Source organism: Rhagoletis pomonella, unplaced genomic scaffold (genome assembly GCF_013731165.1).
Source record: "Rhagoletis pomonella isolate Grant_MI unplaced genomic scaffold, Rhpom_1.0 Rhpom_scaffold_00002, whole genome shotgun sequence".
Classification (NCBI taxonomy): Eukaryota; Metazoa; Arthropoda; class Insecta; order Diptera; family Tephritidae; genus Rhagoletis; species Rhagoletis pomonella.
In genome coordinates this window covers 58855653-58878732 of record NW_023458556.1, presented here as the reverse complement: position 1 = coordinate 58878732, position 23080 = coordinate 58855653, and the positions used below count along the sequence as shown (strand labels likewise).

Sequence of the window (23080 nt, the reverse complement as noted above, 5' to 3'; positions counted from 1 at the left end):
CCATCGAGAATTAAAATGAAAAAGGGAAAGTTAAAAGGAGGAGAACAAAAACAGAGCAAATGGTTGAGATGAGTTTTTCAAGCAATTTGACGCAGTAGTATCGACAACCAGCTAAGCAGTTTAAGCATGAATAACACAAAAGCGCCACCAACACCAAAAACAGAAATAGCAGCAAAAGCGAAAGCTCTAACGTCAGCGACATTAACGTCATTCAACTCAAGTATCATTGCGTTAGGATGACGCACAGTGATGCTGTTGAACCAGGATGGGCGACAATTTGAAACATGACCAACAGTAAATATTGGCATAAGCTTAGTTATAGTAGGACTACTGCTTTACCACCATTTTTACGACCGGCTTTAGAGAGGTGCAGAAATGGCTGCAACGTTTATGGATTGTTGGTCAGTGGCAAAAACCGTAGGTAAGTGTAGACGGTTTAGGAAATCGCCTGAGCAAAAAATGGGAGATGGTTGTGTTCTGCAGTATTGTACGAATACCATCGTAGTTTAGAGCTGGTGAGGGCACAGTATTGTTTACTGCTGGGTTTATCTACGTGCATTTAATAACTTTGGAAATGGCGGCCAAAGACGGCAAATGTATTAAAGAGAAATTTTATTGAACCTCTGGCCAAGCGCAAGTTCATTTCTGCTGAGTAAAAAGTTTCAGCAAAAACATAGTTTGCTTGCAAATTTCTAAGTATCCGATCAAGGTTATTTATGTAGGTTTGTGCGTGTACACGGTTCAAACAAGGTATATTCTGTCGTATATTCTGTCTAATCTTACTCTATATGATTAACTTTTGTATCCCCGTAAATCGTAATATATACACAGGACAAGTTATAAACACATTTGACTAAGTTTTTATCAACCAAAAAAATTTTTTTTTTAATTAGGTACCACAAGATGTTAAAGTCTATTAAAATCGTAGGATTGAAAGGGCTTTCGAAATTGTATAAGCCGGGCCCGAATCACAGCATCTTTGATCGAATGAATGTCGATTCGAAATTTTATTTTGAGATTACGTGACTCGATAACAGGTCCACTTTTTCAATGTAAATTGTATTGGACAGAAAAACGCTGTAATTTTTTTCATTCGGTTCGAAAGGAGTAGTCTATCGATCACGGATATCACATATCAACACCTGAGTGGAAGATCGACCTATCTCGGCCTTTGCGCCGTCACACTTGTACTTCTTTCACACTCTTAGATTTCTGGTGAGCGTCTAAATGTAATACCAATGGGGTGACCTACAATATTACGTCGCCTTCGGATGGGCAATGTTTGTTTTTATTATAGCAGAAATATACTCGGAGGTTTGCCATTGCCTGCCGAGCAGGGCGGCTGTTGATGGAAGAAACCCTCTAATCACTCGGCTACGGCGTTCGCCAAACTATTAAATAACGTTGATAGATGTTTTTGTAAAAGAACACACTTTAACACAAATCAAAAGCATTTACAAAAAATGAGTTTTTTTTTTAATTTTTCCCCTGTTACAGTTTACATTTTTTTCATTCACAATGCAAACTTAAAAGGAAAATTTCTTGCGCAATTACCTTATCTATAGTAAACCGGGCCGTAATCTACGACCCAAAATTAAGTTCACGTGCGTCACGTTCACAGCGTTATAAAAATTATTATACAGAATAAACTTTTATACGGATTGGAGTCGTAAAACTGGTCGAGTAGACAGAAACTGCATACTCCGGGCTGAAATCCATTACGGATAGGTTTAGGACTTCATAGGCCATCTCACGGAGTTGCCATAAAACAGAAAAATGTTAGCAGTTATACCATGAGGATTAGAAAACTTGAAAAATGCTTAAGCGGCTTGTCATTTTGAGCCGAACCTAAAACTTTTTTGGAGTGGTTTTCGGTTCGATTTTGGCATTCTAAAATAAAAACAGTTTGGCTCGTGGATAAAAAAAAATTAGTAGTGGAATTTTCCCATTTTTCGCGTTATATTGTGTTAACGAATTTTAACAGTTAAACAAAATTGGAAAAATTTCTGAAGTAATTTTTATGAGAATAAAATTTTTTGGTTTGTCTTCTACGATCTTTTAAATTGGTAATTTGAAACATATTCGGAAACTAAGTATTTTGAAAAATAATCTTGCAAATACTTGTAAAAGTTGTTATGGTATTTTTAGCGTCAAAACTTAGAAAGTTTCGGCAAGAAATTTCCTTTCAATACATGTTTCTTAAATTATTATTTTGGAATTTTCTGTTCACAACGATTTTATGAAAAGTTTTTCTAAATTGTTTTTAGAAAAAAGTAATGAAAAAAAAACTTGAAAAAATTGAGAACAAACAAAAAGTCAAATTATTTTAAAATTATTTTCGAAAACTTGTTTGGCTTAGTTTATATAAAAAGTTTTTTTGCAAATTTTTCTGATTTATTTTTAGAAATTTTTTTTGGAAAGTTTGTCAAAATGAGATCAAAAATAAAATACGTACAGTGGGCGTCAAAAATAAACATACCCTGACGTTTTGACGTTTTTATTTATTTATATTTTCCGTACTAAATTTTTCTTATGTTTTAATCAAAACAACATTTAACAACAAAAACCACACAAATAATTTTTTTTATTTCATACTGAACTCGAGAAAATTGAGAAATGTCATCGAAATTTTCAACTTTTCAATTCGATTTTCGTAACCCATTAAATTTTAGTATAATAAAGTGGAAGCTTTCCTAGAAATTACCGTTGGTTTTTGATCTTTTTACGCTGAGGGTGTTGCGTACCTCTTTGATATAAAAACAAGTAAGAGCAGCGCTGTCTTCGGCTATGCCGAAGGCTTCATACCTTTCATGAACATCTGCAAATTTTACTTTGACAGATTACTGCTTTTGAATAGATTTGCATACATCGATAGAGGAGTTACATACTTATATAAAAAATCGCATCTAAACAATCAGAGGTATGGAAGATATACTTTATATGACACCAATCTAAGTGATTTTCACCGCTATGTATCTTGGTATCTTAACAATCAGTGCTATAGGAGATAAAGCTTATACAGCATAGATTTTGACGATTTTCTCAGTAGACTTTGTATTATTATTTATAAAATATCTTACGAAATTTATCGGTTTTAGCTGTTCAAATAAAGGAGTTTTACAGTAAAATCCCATATCTGAACAATCAGATGTATGGAAGATATATGTTGTAGTCATCCGATCCTTGTTATTTTCACTGTAAGTATTCTGTTAATAATGAGTGAAAATGGTGCGAAATTTCATGTTCCTAGCTGCATAAATGGAGGAGTTATGATAAAAGACCTCATATCTGAACAATCAGTTGTATGGGGGCTGCAGGTTATAGTGACCCGATCTTTGTTATTTTCGCTGTAAGTCTTCTGTTGATAATGAGTGAAAACAGCGCGAAATTTCATGGTCCTAGCTACATAAATGGATGAATTATAACGAAAAACCTCATATCTGAACAATCAGTTGTATGGGAGCTATAGGTTATAGTTACCCGATCTTTTTAATTTTCACTGTAAGTTTTCTGTTGATAATTATTGAAAACAGTGCGGAATTTCATGTTCCTAGCTATATAAATGGAGGAGTTATAACGCAAAATTTTATATCTGAACAATCAGTTGTATGGGAGCTATAGGTTATAGTGACCCGATCTTTGTAATTTTCACTGTAAGTATTCTGTTGATAATGGGTGCAAGTATTGCAAAATTTCATGTTCGTAGCTGCATAAATGGAGAAGTTATAATGAAAAATCTCATATCTGAACAATCAGTTGTATGGGAGCTATATGTTATAGTGGTCCGATTCTTCCGGTTCCGACAAATGATTAATACATTATAAAAATACACCCACCTACCAAATTTGATCCGGATATCTCGAAAACTGAGAGACTAGATTGCATACAAACAGACGGACAGACGGACAGACGGACATGGCTAAATCAACTCAGCTCGACGTTCTGATCATATAAGTATACATTTTCATGGGTCTATCTCTTTTTGTTCTGGTACTTACAAACATCGGACCAAAGTTATAATACCATTTCATGCTCATGAAAGGTATAAAAATAGTGGTCATGCATTATACGGAGGAAAAAGCGCAAGACCCAAAGCAAAATAAATTCTCAAAATATTTGTTCAACGATTTGATACGTGCACTTTATTGTAATAAAATTTAATGGGCTACAAAACTCATACAAAACGCATAATCAAAATTTTTCTAAGAAATCTAATTAAAATGTTGAAAATTTCGATGAAATTCCTTGCATTTTCCCGAGTTCTCTATGAAATTAAAAAAAAAAAATGATTCTAATGATTTTTGTTGTTAAATGAACAATATTTTTTTATTAAAAAATAAGAAAAATTTAGTATGCAAAATATAAATACATAAATAAAATCTTTAAAACTTCAGGGTATACTTGTTTTTGACGCCCACTGTACATTAAAAATTTTCTGGAAAACTTGTACGGCGTAATTTATATAAATAAGTTAATTTTTGCAAATTTTTAAATAATGCAATTTACATAAAGTTTTTCTGCAAAACTAGTTTGCATCCTTGGTAAGTACCCTAAGAGATTTTAATATTTTAATAATTTAAATATTTACTTTGCAAAGTTAAATTACAAGACATGAATAAGATCCACGGACAAGGTTAGCATAAAAGTTATTTCATGCGCCATACTTAAATCTTTGAGCGCATTCACATCACCACTGCGATTTCATTTCACTCGCTTCCAGCCATTATATCTAGCAATGCAAGTTGTAGAGCAATTACTGTATTTAAGTATCACTCTTTCGCTTATGCAGACAGCCAGATATTGCTGACACAGAGAAAATTGTGCTTTTCTAACGAATGAAATAAGTTAAATTAAAATTATTTAAATCACTTTATCACTTTTTATTTGCATTTTAATACAATAATGACACAAAGCAAATATGTATGTAGCAAGAGTTTGTGGTTAGAGCAAATAAGTTTTCTAACTAAATTTCAACGACTTTATTATTCGATAAAATGAAAGCTAATAAAAACTAGTTTGCATATGACATAACGCCAGTGCACACAAAATAATGTGTTTAACGTGCAAATATTCATTTATTTGTTTAATTAAATGAAAGTTGCTAAAGAGCAAAGCTTGTTTTCGTATCTCGAGTATAATGCAAATGAATGACGACAGAATTAATTATGCATTTACATTTTTTTTTGGCAAGTCATAGGAACTTAAAGATTAAAAAATGTTGCGAATCAAGAGCCATTGTGTTAATACCCTGTAGGAAATAAAACTACTTTAAAAGCAATTTAAAAAGTACTTTTTTACCAACTATAAGTGGTTGGAGTTCTTCCTTTTTTCATATAAGCAACTACCCAGTCGGAAACAAGTGACTTTTTTTAAAATCAAACTAATTGAAAAACTACTTTGAATCAAGTGAAGTGAGTAAATGTTTCGAATTTTGATACCCTTTTTACCAAAAGAAACAATTTGTGTCTTGGATGTATGAAAAAGCATCTGTGAAGTGCAGACCTAAAGCGTATTTAAATGAAACATAGTGACTTTAAAGTGTTTTAATCCAGATGCATTTTAAAGTAGTTGGAATCAAATGCAGAGTCGGACAATCGGCTTGCTGCTTGCACACAATTCAAACTGAACATTTGAAAGCACACTTACATGTCTGGCTGTGGCTGAGCGTGCAGAGGTGCTTGCTGTTATTTGTTAGCTTCCAGAAGGTGCGGGTTCAAATCCCATCAGAGGCAAAATGTTGCAATGAATTTTTTTTTTTTGGCTTCGAAATATGAAAAAGCATTTGTGAAGTGCAGAACGAATGCGTATTCAAACGAAAAATACTGACATTGAAGTTCTTTAAACCAAATGCATTTTAAACTAGTTGAAATAAAATGCAGAGTCGGATAATTGACCTGCTCCTAGGACATGGCCATGTTAATAAAGTTAGTTGCTTATATGAAAAAAGGAAGAACTCCAACCACTTATAGTTGGTAAAAAAGTGCTTTTTAAATTGCTTTTAAAGTAGTTTTATTTCCTACAGGGTAACTTCTTCGGAGATATGATCTGTCAAAGTTTGCACTTTTTCGTGATTCTGACTAATCATGTACTTCTTCAAATCGTTATATCTCGGGTTCTGCTCATCGTAGAGACTTCATCTTAACGTCGTTTCAAAGCTAAAGAAACGGGCATATATATGATGGTCAAGATTGTCCTAAAGCTAACTTAGCTATTAACAGCTGAACTTGTTTAAGTTTATTTGTATAGTGAAGACCAGTAAATTAGGGATTTAAAATTATACCACCGTAATCCTTGTTTAATTTCTTTAAAAAACGTGGTTCAAAAAAATTGGTGGTTTTTCAAGAACTATTTTTTAAATATTTTTCTTTATGACGAGATGGTTTATTTTGTAAGAATTTTTTGTAATTTAATTTCGAAAGCTTATGATGAGATATATTTAGTAAGGTGTTAAACATCGGAGTTTTGCGAAATCCACAATAAAGTCTAAATTTATGACCTTTGGTTTCAATATAGCCACGCCCATTTCTGGAATATTCTTGGCGCTGAAGGCATTTTACCCAAAGATGTAAGAGCTCACTTCAGTGATGTTGACGATTTAATATCGAATGGGAAAAAATATTTTAAAAATTGGCTGAATCATTGGCCTGTTCAGCCCATCTTGTGGAGACTGCTATTACTACCATTCAAGGTGTGCAGGGTGAACTCGGGCAAAACAATCTAGGAAAAATTGGATACCATTCTACAAAAAATATGGGGTTTAAGGAACTTAAGGGAATATTTGGTGTGCTATTTAAGTAGCCAAATGACCGCAAGTGACAGCTGTTAAGCAGGGATAACACGACTTGTACATTTCTACAGATTTGTACATTTTGGCAGTTGCAGACTGGTGTTGTCTGGAAATTCTTTTATTGAGCTGAACTCAAATTTCTAAATAACACCACTATGTGACTGCCAAAATATACAAATGTACAAATCGTGTTGTCCCTGCTTAATTGCTATAATTTCAATGAACTAGCTTGCTTCAAGTATGGAAAGGTTTAACTTTGAAAATTTTAAATAACTATTATCTTGTTTGCCAATAAAGCCCTGAACAAAGCAAATTAAAAAACAATTATTGAAAACAAATATATATTTTTAATTTATCGTAAATGAATTTTTTACTTTTTATATTAAGTGCTTAATTTTTTTTTTTTAATTTTAAAATTTTAGGTATTTATATATTTAATTAAAATTACAATATATCCTTGTGTTTATTATAAACTTGTAATAAAATATGAAATGTATATAAACAAAAAAAAATAAAAAAAGCAAAATATATAATAATAAAAAAATATTGTTTGTTTTTAGAGCATATTTTTGAGTTTTTAGTGCATATTTTTGATTCTTTAGTGCACATCATATGCGCATAGTTTCGATTCTGTAGTGCATAAAAATCCGGGCCCTAATTACGTGTATTGGGTTTTAAATATTGTGGTTTTTTTCTCATGAGCCACAAAATTAAATTAAAGAATATTGCAATATACCTATGCATAGTACTATAAAAAAAACGTATAAATTTAATAAATTTATTGGCAAGCATTAATTTTCTTGGAAATTCATCACCATTTACATTTATAATACTGGCGTCAATAACACATACAGCAAACTGAAAATATGGATAAATAATGACGTACGCATTTATAAGATGGATGGCAAGCATAAAAAGTGCAAATGTTGACAGCGAAATCCTTTTCCACAAAACATAAATAAAAGGCAAGTAAACGCCACAAAACAATGTGTATTCAAGGACATAATAAATTTCTATTCAATTTCACGAAAGTCATTTAAGTGAAAAATGATTTTAATTTTTCAAATTTCATATGGAAATTTACAGAAAATAACAAAATCATTTTCCATTTAAATTGCTGGCGAAACCGGCTGTAAGTCTGCAAGTAAACAAGGACAATTGATGGATTGCAATTTCAATAAGGAAAATAAACAGAAATTTGTGCTTTCTAACAATAATGAGTGGGTTAAAAACAATACAATTACTAACATATAAGTACATACATATCAACACCTGAAATGCAAAAAGACGTAGCAAACATCATCGTTCAAATGCAAAAAGTCATAACTAATAAAAAATCCAAAATTCACTTCTTGATTTATATATATGATGGATTTCATCGAATTAAACTCCCCACAAAAAAAAATGGCAAAAATGCGTGATTCTCGCAATTTACTCAAATTTAAAGGGTGTATGAAATACATGTCGATAGGTGGGTCTTGTTAAAAGCACACACACAAAACAAATTTAAAATGACTCATAATTAATCGTTCTTTCGGGACTATTTTTTTCTTAGAGTTTTCGGGTCTTTGCAGGCTCAAGGGAACTTTAAAAATGTGTTATTTTGTATTAAATGTATTTTCGTTACGTCTCTGCTTAAAGAATCAGTATAGCAAGTCGCGGATGCTTTTGGTTAGGCTTCTATACACTAGATAAAATAATCGAGCAAAATGGGATTTTATCTGGACTTGCTGGACATAGCAGCCAGCAGTGAATTTCTGGCAGGGATTTCTCCCATAAATCTACATAGTAAACGTTCATTTTAATATTAAACTTTGAACTTTAGTCACCTGGAGTAGCTCTCTGGACTACCGTTGCCTTAATTGCGTCAGAATAAATTATCGCTCGTAATTATCTGTTCTGGTATTATTTATTCGGCTAGAACTTGCTGATTTAAATTTAATTTAAATACACAGCGCAGTTGGCCAATGCACTCCTGCCTAGGTATGTACCTTATATGTATGTACATATATCAGAAAATAATTTCCGCAATAAGTAATTCCTTGATTGGCCTTTAGTATGTCAATGTTCAGGAACATTTTAGCTACCGTATCAATCATAATTAAGCCGATTAATTAAAAAGATATGCTCTAATGTTACTCTGCTGGTTGCCACTAGTGAAGTAATAAACTAGGATGCAATTAACTCCTGCTGCTGACATTCGACGCCACTGAAAGACATTAACTTATATTTTAATTAGCTTACAAAAAGCAACACCGACAAACTATGAAGCAAAAAAGCAAAGAAGAAACGCCAAATACATAGATCCCATAAGCTATGAAAGCTATGCTGGCTGCGAAATAAGTAGGCGGCAGTCAACGTCGTATGTTAATGCCTTTATGAAAATCCCATACAAATGTGCCCGCCTGACCCAGATCTCATTTGCATCCTGTTACGATTTGTGTGTGTGTGTGTGTGTGTATAGTTCTTGTACTTTAGCAATGTTTTCATTGCTGACAGCTGGGCCACAAAAGTACTAATTAAAGATTTTGCACTGAAATTAGTCGGCAAGTTCACTGCGAAATGAACACAAGGCAAACACAAGAAAAGAAAAACAACAGGACAGTACAGAAAAAGTACACAGCCTGTGGTGTGGAAACCACGCGTAAGCTACCGGGGCGTATGAGCAACATTATAGCGCCGACTTTGTGGTGAATGCGTTAGCCATAGTGCAAAACTAATAAAAAAAAACAAGACGCTTATGAGTGTAGGCCACTCGGTCAAAGGGCCGAGTAAAAGTAGCCAACAGATGTTGTTAACACCCACATATTTGAGGGTTATTTGGTTTTGTTTTCTCTCTTTTATTTGACCATTAAAGGCAACTGCAATTACGTACACACTCTTCAAAAAAGGCAAAAGGCACGGCTCAAAAAATAATTTAGGTCGATTTTTTACAAACATAAATACATACATTCATAGGAGTTGTCCCTGAATAATTCAGTGAGAGGGTAGACCAGGATATTTGCATGTGTGTATTTATAAAAAATATATTTACTGGATCAAAAAGTAGGGGGGTAGGTACTGTGGCCAATAGTAATCATCTATTAGGTTGGTTTTCCTCTGCTCCTATGGATTCGAAAATTGTCGCTAACTGGTTACAGAATAGCACCACTGTTTTTGTACAAATTTCGTCGAGGCTGTACGATTCCGGATCTCTTTTGAAGAGGATGTGCGCTATGTATGTATGTACTTACATACATTATTGACCAATACAATAGCACCCCCATTTCAAATTGATATTGTTTCCCACGGATGTTTGTTTATTTATTTTTAGGAATTTTCAAATTAATACAGTTAATTCTTTAACTAAACTCATTTAAAACCACGTTTACAACTTTGTAGAAAACTACAAAAAAATGTTACAAATTTTCACCAATATTTCAAACTTTTTTTTAAGAACTATTCGATTTTTTGAGTACACAGTTTTGTAGCCCATTCAATTTTAGCCAAAATGTGCAAGTTTCAAGTGGCTAAAAATTACCGTTGATTTTTTATAATTTTTTTTCGCCGAAGGTGTTGTAGGTTTCTTTTATTAAAAATAAATTGTGTTTATTTAGAGGTCGCTCAAATAGCCCGAGAGCCCGCGACATATTTTTTTAAGGACTTCGAAATTTGAAAAATATGATTACTTTAAAAAAATTATTTAAAAAATGGAATGCAATGTAGAAAAATATTTAGTATGGGTATCAAATTAAAGAGAAAATTCTGTAGAGTTAAGCAGAGGTGGTGCATAAGGAAATGCAAATGTCCTTTATAATTGTATACATGAATAGCATTGAAATTTTGTTAAATCTACTTATTTTTGAAAAAAAAAATTAGTTAAAGGACTAATTACTATGCATATCCTCGAAGTAACTTTATAAGCTTAAAAAACTAAAATTAATTAAAAGGCATTTTCGATACCTATTCGTCCTTGTGTACCAAAAATTTTATTTTTTTAATTCTACAGAATTTTCTATTTATTTTCTATTTGGCTTATAATTTCATGAGTATATTGACTGCTTCGTGAGTTCCGATGGCTTTTTGGTTTGGTCGCGCAGTAAATTTTAGTGCAATATATACTGTGGTGTAATGTGCAAGCTTTATGTGGCCCACACATTTTCGTTGATTTTTGAAAATTTATTTTTGCTGACCGTTTGACCAGTTATTTTCCAAATAGCATCATAAACGGTTCACGTGGTCCAAATTTATCCGGTAACATACATAAAAAATATGCCTACAAGTTTATAACCTCTTCCAAGGCATATTAAGCCAGTAGTATCAGCAGAGCAGCTGTTTTGATATTTCTCAAACTATTTGGACTCTAAACTGTCAAATATTTTAAATTTTTTTGGGCCCTGCACAGTATGTATTGATGCTCCTGGAATGAAACAAATTTACAAAGAAAGTCGCAGCAATTCTAAAATTTTGTATTTCCAATTTCTTATTACAATTTTTGTTTATATGTATTTCACATCGCCCACTAAGATATAAAAAAAAATGTAGACTATTTTTTGACACTTTCGATACCAGAAGCAACAACAAAATATATGTAAATGTGGTTTTTGCTCTGATGCGACTACCTCTTTGATACGTCTTGACCTTTTTTTGAAGTCGATTAAAAATAAAGAAAGTTACAATATAATCATAAAAAATTTAGTTTTCAAAATTATAAGACAAATTGACAGTAATATTAACTTTATCTTATTTGCCTTCGTGTGAACTATATTTAAAAAATAAATTTTTTAATCTACGAAATTCTACTTCATAAAAAAGAGTGGTGGCAAGTTATGCACATCCGCCAGCGTAATATATTCCTCATATTCGCATTATCAGATTTTTTCGCAAACATCTTGTTCGCAGTTATTTCATAATATTCGTTTTTGTTTGTCACTTATCATCTGTTCATTCGGTAAATAATGCCAATTTGCGACATAAAAGTAAACACATTCAAAAACTTACTTGGCAACGCCCAATAATAAAGCAACACAATTTTCGTGGGAGAGCTGAGGGAGCGTCAAGAAGAAAATACAAAAGGAAATGAAAGTGCTAAATGTTTTACACATTTCAGTGGAAGTCAAAGCCGGCAGTAGCTGTAACGAAAGATTCTCAGCGGCTTAATTTAATACTGCGCTTCATTTTCTATTTATAAGTATGGATGTGCTATGTAAATGTATATGTTAAGGTGAACCGCAATATTTTACCTGCTTTTACTATGCTGAAGCAAATGAACATTGTTTTTGTTTTATAAAGGCCTATTTTTGGCCTTTATCACTTAGAGAAAAGTACTTATTTATCAGATACAATAAATAAAGCCGCTTTAAATATACTTAATACAAGGAGAAAAGTTGTTTACTTAAAGTTAGACAAATGTTTTCTTAATCGTGAAATAGTAAATAATTCGAGAAATATTCAAATTTGCTTTAGTTTTCACTGAGTTCTAGAAAAACACGTTACTGAAAATAAGCAAACGGTTTTCTTCTTTACTTACAAACAACAACGTAGCATAAGTATCCGTAAGCGTGCGTTTGACATTTACGCTTAGAAATCAAAATTCATTCTTACATTTTCAAGCGTTGCTATGTAGGTGCTGACTTTGTATAAAAAAAGACAAGAAAATTAAAAACTGTATAGGGTTGTTCGAATGAATAGCCGTCTTAATCACCAGTTCCGAGTCCATTCGATTGCTGGGTATGAGGCCTTATGCTGGACAAAACGGGGAGTATAAAGGACTCAAAATGGAGCAAATTAGCCAATGGTTACAAAAGATATGGAATAAATCAACCGAAGACTTGTGTGCCCGCTTGCGCTTTTCTATCAAAGTGTTTACCGCTGAAAACGCCAAACAAAGGTTAAAATTTAAAAACTAAGTAATAAAATTAAAATTAAATTAAAATCTGTGGAAAATTAATAATAAAATACTTTTTTCGCAAAATCTATAAAGGATCCTTTTATTAAAAAAAAACCGTGTGATTGTTGTTATTTTACACCCTGTATATAAAGCGACATTTGCTTTTTAGCTCAGCTGTGCATATTTAGCGTTGCATGAGAGTTGTCACATAAGGAATCTGTTAAATGAGCTTTGCGTGTAAGCGGTTACCCAACACATAGCACTTCACATGTAGGAGTCTGTTGGGTTATAGCAGTGCACGGTGTCGGTAACGTCGATAACGATGTTTAACCGATGATTAGTGTCAACCAGGCTTTGAGCAACCGGCCCTTAATTGCTTTCCTCAAAAACGTCGGCAATGGCGTCACGTGAGGACTACCGCTTCTGGTTATGAGACCGCAGGTTCGAACCCGCTTGGAGGTGGTTAAAGTTAAGTAAATCAATGATTTCAATTTAAATTAAAATTAACATTGTAAAATTAATTTTATGTGAAAAAACCTAAATTGTCAAATACTATAAAAATTAAAAAATACATATATTTTTTTATGGCAATATATCTGAACGGTACCGTAGTTTTCGAGTCTATAAATGACATAGCGACGGACATGCACCTCCTTTCAAATAAGTATAAGAAGAAGAATATTGCGATACAAACGATAACAATGTCTCTGGCAATAAAACGTCTTCTCTGCATGTGAATTAATAGAAGTTGGAAATATACATATATGCTGCAGTAGATAACTCTTATCCGAACGCTACTGCACATACTTTCGTACATATGTTCATATCTACATATGTAAATATGTACGCACATAATAAATTTATGGCCAATTTGTATTCGCACTAAATTGTCGGCAGCGTGCTCTGTATTTTTATGGAAATTCTAATAACAAATGTATTCAAGCATGAAATTCTATCCAATTCAGAAACTCGTGCTCTAAAAACATATGCACGAAGTTGATCAAATTTACATGCATACTTACATTCCTACATATACCTATACACTGGCGGTCAAAACTGGATGAATGGTTGTTTTTACTACATATTACCAATGTTTTTCAAGCTATTTTTTTTTTATTTTTTATTTTTTTATAACAATATTGTTTATACCTTAACCTAAACCATATAAGCCTTTAATCTGAACCTTTAGAAAAATTTTTGGGTATGCAGTTACATACATGGCATATGAAATTTTAGGAAAATAACAAGTTTTACGCGGCTAAAAACATGAATTTCTTGTGGAAGAAAACATTAAAAAAAAATTTACGTCAGTTTTTATAAGTTACACAAACAAAAATTATTAAAAAATCAATTCGCTATTTTAGCCGTTAAAAACTTTTATTTATTTTACTAAAATTTCATAGGCCATGTTACTGCAACCCAAAAAATTTTCTGAAAATTCAGATTAAAAAGTTCAAAATTTTGATGAAAATTTCTTGAATTTTTCTAAATTCTGTTTGCAAGTTAGATTTTTATGGTTTTGAGTAATGCTATAAAAAATAACAAACAACTTAAAAAAAAGCAAAAAAAAACATTTAAAAAAAGCACCATTCATACCATGTTGACCGCCAGTGTACATGCACACATAAATGAAAACTACTACATACTTTAATGTTAAAAGAGAATGAAAAACAAATGCAAAATAAACTAAGTAAAGTACAGATACATATTCGCCTACGTAAGTTCAAAAATATTTTGTATTCATAATCCATATTTTATATGCAGTGCGTGCCTGATTACGTGTCGTAGTTGTGGGTTCAATGCCTAGTTCTGCTCGGCAATGCTTTTGTTTGCCATTCAAATATTATAAATGATAGATGACTTACTTACTTACGTGTATATGTACCCAGCTAGCAACATTGCCAGAAATCTGTTAAACATCCGTCAGACTCGTCGGCAAAAAAGACGTCAGAGAAGCGTATGGAGAGGTTGACAGGAAGTCTAACCGACACGACGTGGGAAATTCTGACTTAATTACCGACGATTCTGACCGATATCTAACAGATGTCTGACCAAATAATCATGGAAGATAAGAATTATTAGACGTGTCTACCCGAAATCGGACATAATTCGATCAGACATATCGGATAAGGAAATAAATATAATTCTCCAGACATTTCGCCCAGAAATATGTACGAAACCTGTAAGACTTGTCTAAATAGTCAACTTTTATTCCGACTTGCCTGATATCAGAAATTGTCTGGCAAATGTGCTAGTTGGGTACATATAATATACATATATGTATGTATTAAATATTTACAAATTTAAATATGAGGGTATGTATGTGAGAAAGAACGCAAGAATTTTGGTTTGATTGTATGTATAAACTTTTTTCAGACAATGGCAACATTCGGATGGAACGTTGAGTAAATATGATTTTCACAATTTTTTCAAAACAAATATTAAAATTAAGTAGATATGTATTTACATACATATACGTATGTACACTAGGGAGGTCCTTAAATGTAGGAAGCCAATTTTTACATCACAATTCCTAAGCTTCAACCCCTTCTGAACTTTGGCCTCTACGCGACACGTCTTAGCAGTCTGCGATCGTGACCAAAATTTATATGTGATGTCTGTGACCGTAGTACTTATTACCGTCTGAGGGCATGAGACTGAAAAAAAATCGTCCACCCTAATGTACCCATCTTTAGTATCTTGGAAAAATTTAAGACAGATGGACTAAAAAGTTGTAATGCATATACATATGTATGTAAGTACTTGCCCCTTGCGACAACATTTGTTTCGGCGTCTGCAGAACTCTCTTAATGTTCCAAACTGGCTTTAAAAGAACCTTTTGTGAATCACAAATGAAATTTGTGCGCTCTGAAGTGCCGGCAATTAGTTTAAAATTTTCATATTTAGATAGTTTTATATTTTGCCCAAACTAATGAACTGAAAATTTTAAGGGGTTAGGGTTGTAGGAAAAATTGGTTCGAAAATCAATTTTTTTCTGACGCAGATATGAAATTTATAAAAAAAAATCTTATTTTACATACAAAAAGTACATGTAAAAAAATTAAAAAATTATAAAAAGGCAAAGATAAGTAATCTTCTGGTATCCACTTTTCATGAGGTAGAAGAAGATATCTAAACAAAAAGGTGAAAAAATGGTAAACAAAATTTCTCCAAAAGTGGCAGTGGTTTAAAGAACACGCCATGTTTAATTAAATTTATAACTTATGAGCGGTATGAGAATTAACATCCCTAATAGACACTCACCGATTTCAAAGTCGGCATCCCCGCGAAACTGATACGGCTTTGTAAAATTACGTTGAGCAATACCACCAGCTCAGTCAGAATTAGGAAAGACCGCGTTTTCCGACAGGATGACTTCCTTTCGTATGATTTCTTTAATATGATGTTGGGGAACGTAATAAGAACTGAACTGCTCAGGAACAATTTTTTAAAAGAGCGTGCAATTACTGACGTATGCCGATGACATCAAAATCATCGGCAGCAAAAACCGCGAAGGCAAGTTGAATAAGGAAGTAAAGCGAATGGATCTGGTGGTAAACGAGACAAGATGAAGTAACTCCCTATCACATCAAACAAGCAGTCAGTCAGTACATTCGCGCCTTGGCACCCGCGTCCTTCTTGACAGTTGTAACTTTGTGAAAGTAGAAAATTACGTTTTGCCTGGCAACCAGCCCTAGCACCGGTAATAATGTCAGCATCGAAATCCATCCTGCCAACAAGTGCTTCTTTGGACTGAGTAGGCAATTCAGGAGTAAAGTCCTCTCTCGACGTATGAAAACCACACCCGGCTTCACTTGGTATTTCCAGTTGGCACACAAGAGAAACGACTGGCGCGCTATATTGAACTCGGCCAAAATCGCTTAGGCGATTACAGCGCTAAATAAGAAGAAGACCACATATACAGAGATTCAGAGGAATCAAGGTCAAAGGGTATGTAAAAAAAGAGCGCCCTACTTTCGGCAAAAAAAAAGTTATTCGAAATTGCCTTGCAAAAATACTTTAGACTTTTCTTCTGATACGGTCTAATGTACATACATACATATGTATGAAAGAACTGATACAGCGAGCAACGAGAAGGCAAATTATCTAACATCAGCTACAAGATACTCAATACAACAATAACAACAACAATTATTATAGCAGTCAACAGTTGAGAAAACAAAAATTAAAAAAAAAAAACAGGAACAAAAATACCCACTATCTGTGCATTGCATGTGTTCACAGCAGCAGCAACAATAACAGCAAAACCAATGAAAGCAACCGTATCGCCTTCGCTGGAGCAGCACCATGCCATGTCATTGTTGATAAGCGGAAGGAAGTTAATTTTGCATAAAAATAGTGAAAGCCATTGCTGTTGATAACAAACTGGCGACTTTATGGTATTCTAATTACTCTTGACATTTGAATGCTTCACTATCCATAAATTTTATGCTTGTTTGTTCAGAACGTATCGAATGGACTTTAAACAAGAGCTTGAGGCTAAAACTACGATATTATGTTTTGTACGCTTTGTGTGCTCCGCATGCACACTGAATGACGTAAAATGTTTGCAATCATTGTTGCTTGTGATGGGCTGTCAAAATGGTTGTGCGGATAGCATATCTTTAGCTGCCGTTTTATGTAGACAAAATACATATGTAGTAAGATTTCTTCAGTTTCTACACCTACTACAGTTTTGACTACTTATTTTTTGCTTTTTTTAAGGTTCATTATTTTTATTTACAAATGCCATAAATTTACGTATTTAAATATAAATCTCAGACTTTGTACAAAAATTATAAAAATTCCACAAACTTTTCATCCCAATTTCGAGCATTTTAATTTTAATTTCCAGAACAGTTTTTGATATGCAGTTTTATAGCTTATTAAATTCTAGTAAATTAAAGTGCAAGTTTGAAGTTGCTAAAAAAATCGCATTGATTTTTGATATTTTTTGAAGTGAAACTTCTTAATTGAGTTCGGAGATGGTTGCGTTAAATATTGAACAACATATCATAAAATCTGTATGGAAATGAAGATGAAGATGAAGATGAAAATGAAGATGAAGATGATGAAGATGAAGATGAAGATGAAGATGAAGATGAAGATGAAGATGAAGATGAAGATGAAGATGAAGATGAAGATGAAGATGAAGATGAAGATGAAGATGAAGATGAAGATGAAGATGAAGATGAAGATGAAGATGAAGATGAAGATGAAGATGAAAATGAAGATGAAGATGAAGATGAAGATGAAGATGAAGATGAAGATGAAGATAAAAATAAGTAGACTGTTATGATCGACCTGTAATTTTCACTGGCCGAGTCTGATGAACCAACAATATTTTTTAAAGAAAAACTTTCACTGGAAATGGTTAATGGTAGAAATGAACTAACAAACAAGGATCGACTACCATTGATGCAGTTTATTCCAGAAATAGTAATAATATTGAAATAAAACATTTCATATACTTTACTTACCACAATCTACAAGTTAATATTGTAGATATGCATGGTTTATCAGCCATAAATAATAATTAAACTTTGCAGTTGGTTATAAAAAAAAAAATCAAAGGTCGTTAAGAAAAATTTTAAATAAATACATACATATGTTTTTTTATACTAGATAACATGTATGCACATGTGTATGTATATCGCACATTTCTTTCTTTCTGGAATTTCCTCTATTAAGTTTCACTTCTTCCGGGCGTAGGGACTACACGCACTGATTTTTATTTTTTGTTTTGTTTTTTTTTTTGCTGACGGTGTTTTGCAAATCCAAACTTGCACTTGGGGCAAAGACAAAGAAACGATGTTGGCAACATACAAGGCAATTGGCCGGCTGGTTCTAAATTATGCAGCGTCCATGTGGTCGCCGGGGACTAGGAGGACACAGTGGTCGAAACTGCAGCCTAGTCATAACACGGCACTTCAGACTGCGACTGGATGCCTTCTGATGTCGCCCCAACACCACCTACACGACGAGGCCCAGATGTTCCAGATGTTCCACACCAAGGAGCACAATGAGCATAACACAATGCTCTGCAATAGACCGTTCGTTTTTTCAACTTTTTTTTTTAAAACATATACAGGTTGCCTGGCTGAAAAAGATGTCTATTGATCTAAAATTAAGCTGTACAAAGTTTTATTCTAATATGATAACTTTTGCGCGTTGCATTTGAAATTTTAGAGAACCATGTGCATTCAGAGAAAAAAGGTGTTAACAAATTAGTTGAAAATCGTGAATTTTATAGTCATTTGCTATGTAAAAAATAATCTGAATATGGTTAAAAATAAAAAAGTAGAATAGGTTCTAAGAATTTGCGAAGTTATCGTTTGTTTTTCAAATCGAGAAAACAGCATTTTCAATTTTTTCAAATAGGAAGTTTCTGCGGGATAAATTTATACTTGGAAATATTTATTTATTTATTTAATCAAATGGAATAAAATCCTTACTGACTATAAAACAAGAGAGCTTTTACACTACCTAAAATAATTAAGTAGGACAAAACGAACTGTTCCAAATGAGAGAGACGGATCATATTCAGAGAGCTCATTTAGCTCAGAAAGGGTTCTGAACAAAGGCGAGAATTTTACATAGTTAGTTTTTGGAAATCCCAGGTAGAATAAAGAAACACGACGCAGATTGAGAGACGGAACGTTTAATGCTAACTTATCCAGAAGATTAGGACAATCGACTGTGCCCTCCAATATTTTGGCCACAAAATAGGCTACGAGGAAAGAACGCCTAGTAAGTATTTAACGAACTTAAATTAAGAAGTTGACAACGAGAAGTATACGGAGGTATAGGCTCAGAAAATTTTAGAGAACGCAAAATAAAAACTATTTTACTAAAGTTACATAAAACTTCAAGCTTTTTCCAGAGTTGGCGTTTTTTTCCTCTCATATGAGAGAAATCCTCAGAATTTTTAATTACTTTTAAGTCACTGTATAATTATTTTAATAGATAAATATTAAGCCAATTTGACGACGGGTTTTGTTTGACGTTTTTTAGTATATCTGACAAACAAGAAGAAGACAAATTTTGTGGGATATCATTTCATAAAAAATGGGCCCAGTAGCTATTCTAATTCTTTTTCACGAAGCCAAATTAAATAAAATGTGGTCAACAACAACTGCTTTAGTGTTTTTTGATAAGATGTCCCAGTGGAGGAAAAGCGAGAAATGGTGAGCCACTGCAATTAATCGAGCCAAACGTAAAATTCAGTGAAGATAGATTAATTGCAAATCAGGTTCTCTTGATTGGCAAAACTAATTAGATATTTATTGTCCCACAACACTAATGGGTCGATTACGGATTGCAACCGAACTTCAGTTGGGTGGCCAGTGGCTGAGATGGTATTAAAGATGGCAACTGGCAACTGAAAGCTATGTTGGCAACTGCATTTTTACGATTGCCGCAGAAATTGTGATCGAGATAATTTATTTCTTTTTTGAACTGTTTCTTCAGCTTATTTACACTCAAGCTAAGTTACTGGTTCTTCAAAATTTTATTACCTTCAACTTTATAGAACTTAACTATAGTTCCTACTCATAATATATATGTTCATTACAGTGGCGTTGACCATCCATTATCGACCCATAAAAGTTTCTTCGTTACCTTTGGCTTGTCTTCAGACTTCTTACGGATTGATCCATCCGAATGGGGAAAAAATGAAGATTATACATATATGTATATAGACGCAACCGAATTTTGTCGAGATTTATTCTTTGTAAATGACAAAGCTGAGTGGGGTGTTCAATTTATGAAAGATTACAATCGAATCTTGACAAAAAATGCGCAAAAACAATTTGTGCTTAGAACATCACACAATAAATCGGAACTGAATTGTGTATTAAAACTTCATTCTTATCAAATTTGGCTATATTTTCTTGAATTTGGCTTCGTGAAAAAGAATTAGAGTAGTATGATATGATATCCCACAAAATTTGTCTTCTTCTTGTTTGTCAGATAGACTAAAAATAGTCAAACAAAACCCGTCGTCAAATTAGCTTAATATTTATCTATTAAAATAATTATATATACAGTAACTTACAAGTAATTTTAAATTCTGATAAATCCTCTCATAAAAGAGAATAAAAGAGGACAAAAACGCCAACCATGGAAAAAGCTTGAAGTTTTATGTAACTTTAGTAATATCGCATGCACTTCTAACTCGTTTTTTAATCACGCGCGCTTTTTCACAGAAATGAAAAAAAATATATTTATGAACATTACAGAATGTCTCCAATGTGAAAGGAAAAAAATAAATGCATTGAGATTAACTTACAGGCAAATATTGTTGTCATCTAAACTCACCAAAATACGAAAAGTTTTACAATTTTCTCAGACTATGGATATGCCCTAGTTAACACTGTGCAGCAGTAGATCACAAAGGGGCAAATTCGTCAGCTCAGTATGCACGTTAACTTAAGCAGGGATCACACGATTTGTACATTTAAACATTTGACAGTTACAGAGTCGTGTTGTTTAGAAATTCTTATCGAGAATAAGTTATGCTCAATAAGAACTTTCAAAAGAACACCACTTTGTAACTGTGAAAATGGACAAATCTGTACAAATGTACAAATCGTGTGATACCTGCTTTAGACCAGCTACCCACATGTACGAATGGCGAAGTATTCTGACGAAGTCGAGAGGGAGTCAAACATTCCCTAAACATTTGAGGCATAGCATGGGATGAGTTTAAAATAATTTTGCTATGTGCATATCAGAGTAAATGGTCGGTAAGCATAAATTGGAGACCGATAGGAAGAAAGTCTGAAAATATCTAGCAGTTAATAGCATTTTTCTTTGGGCTATTGCATAGTAATTGATAGCTTTCTATTTTGAAGGGTTCAATAATATCAAAACAGCTAATACCTTAATTTATTACATGTTGTCTTTAGTAACAATGTCATTTAGGTATATAGCTTTAATTGCCCAAGCGCTGAGATAGCCACCAATAAGCGGTATTTCAACCGTTTATTTTACTTGTTATCAGTCATTTAATAAGCTCTTATACACTGATGCGAAGGTAGCAACGGGTTTATTTATTATCAACTAACATCTATATTCCCACTGAGCAATATTGCTTCTACTAGACCATATTTTTGTAAATAGAATGTTAGGTCTACGGTGCGTTCGACATATACGAGTGGCTCACCTGGTAATCAGAGAAACTTAAAATTTGTGATAGCCGTACTTATGTATTCATATTCATTTTCATTTTTATTCAGTCTATGCTTTACAAACTTCCAGACCAGAAATTAGGCTAGGAGATATTATTATATCGTTACCTTAATTCACAAAGGTCCTAACCAACGCTTTTTTCGAAACTGCGTTTTTCACAGATTTTGCTGGGACATACATAGATATTAAAATACACCTTTAATAAAAATTTGTAAGTGTTAGTTCCAAAAGCAACGTAGTTACATGCCACTTCCCATTCGGACTCATATTAGAGTCAGAAAAGTCTCAGAGTTCTGAGTTGTAACCCTCATTATGAGTTTAAAAGAGTCAGAAAAGAGCATATTTCCCTTCTTAGAAGGGCATGTCAATATGAGTCCAAGTTAAGAGTCGTATTAGAGTCTGAAATATGACGCTTTGTTGTATTTGTTCAACTCATATTTCTGATGAAAGAAACTCATTTTAGAGACATCAGTTCTGAGCACTCAGAAAAGTGTGTAAAGGGTTTTTAAAAAGCCCTACCTGTTTTTGATACTGATTTTATAAAATGGGTATTCATGGAAACGTGTAACCGCGTAAACTTCGTAAATAAACCGATTTTCCATACAAAATTAAGTATTTTTACGAGGTTTATACGATTATGAGGCATTTACGCGTTTAGATGAATTGCCCTAATGTTTTTTGCTTTGTGAATTAAGGTACATAGCCTGATCCGCCAACACATAAAAGCCTCGTGGGATGTCACCGTGGAAATCACCCCAATAACGCCCTGCTTCGAAATGAACCGCCTCCTCGACATGTCAGACGTCACCTGCACGATTGGAAACCCGACGTTGAGCCGTGCGTATACCACCCTTTCGACGCAGAGAAATACAGAGCGGCGCTTAACCACCTACACACCGATGCAGTCAGGTCGAGTCTTAGTACCAGGAACGACAACATCGTTCTAGGCGGTCGACCGCCGCCCATCAACATCGACGAAGCTGAACTGCCAAGAAAGACCAGGTGCACCCTAGCTCTACTCCGTTCTAAACAGCTATTTCTCTCGGCTGAACCCAGGAGTGGCAGACACATGCCCTGCATGGGGGCAAGGTCCACACAACACCCAACACCTCTTCGCATGCGCCTCTAAACCCACGACCCTGACACCAGAAGCACTATGGACTGCGGCGGGTGAGTACTGCTGCTACAACAACAACAACAACAACAACAACAACAACAACAACAACAACAAC

The 23080-nt window shown here is 33.5% G+C and overlaps 2 protein-coding genes across 4 annotated transcripts in view; one reads left to right on the top strand and one right to left on the bottom strand.

Annotated features, from left to right (window-relative positions):
- The window catches only part of LOC118733882 (protein vav), a 386101-nt gene that overhangs the window by 360424 nt on the left and 2597 nt on the right, over nucleotides 1-23080 (bottom strand). The gene's annotated exons all lie outside the window — the stretch shown is intronic.
- LOC118733887 lies at nucleotides 16688-23069 on the top strand. Its single transcript, XM_036463519.1, has 2 exons — nucleotides 16688-17314; nucleotides 22544-23069. Exons 1-2 carry the CDS (start codon nucleotides 17132-17134, stop codon nucleotides 22793-22795), a joined length of 435 nt encoding a protein of 144 aa, XP_036319412.1. The 5' UTR covers nucleotides 16688-17131; the 3' UTR covers nucleotides 22796-23069.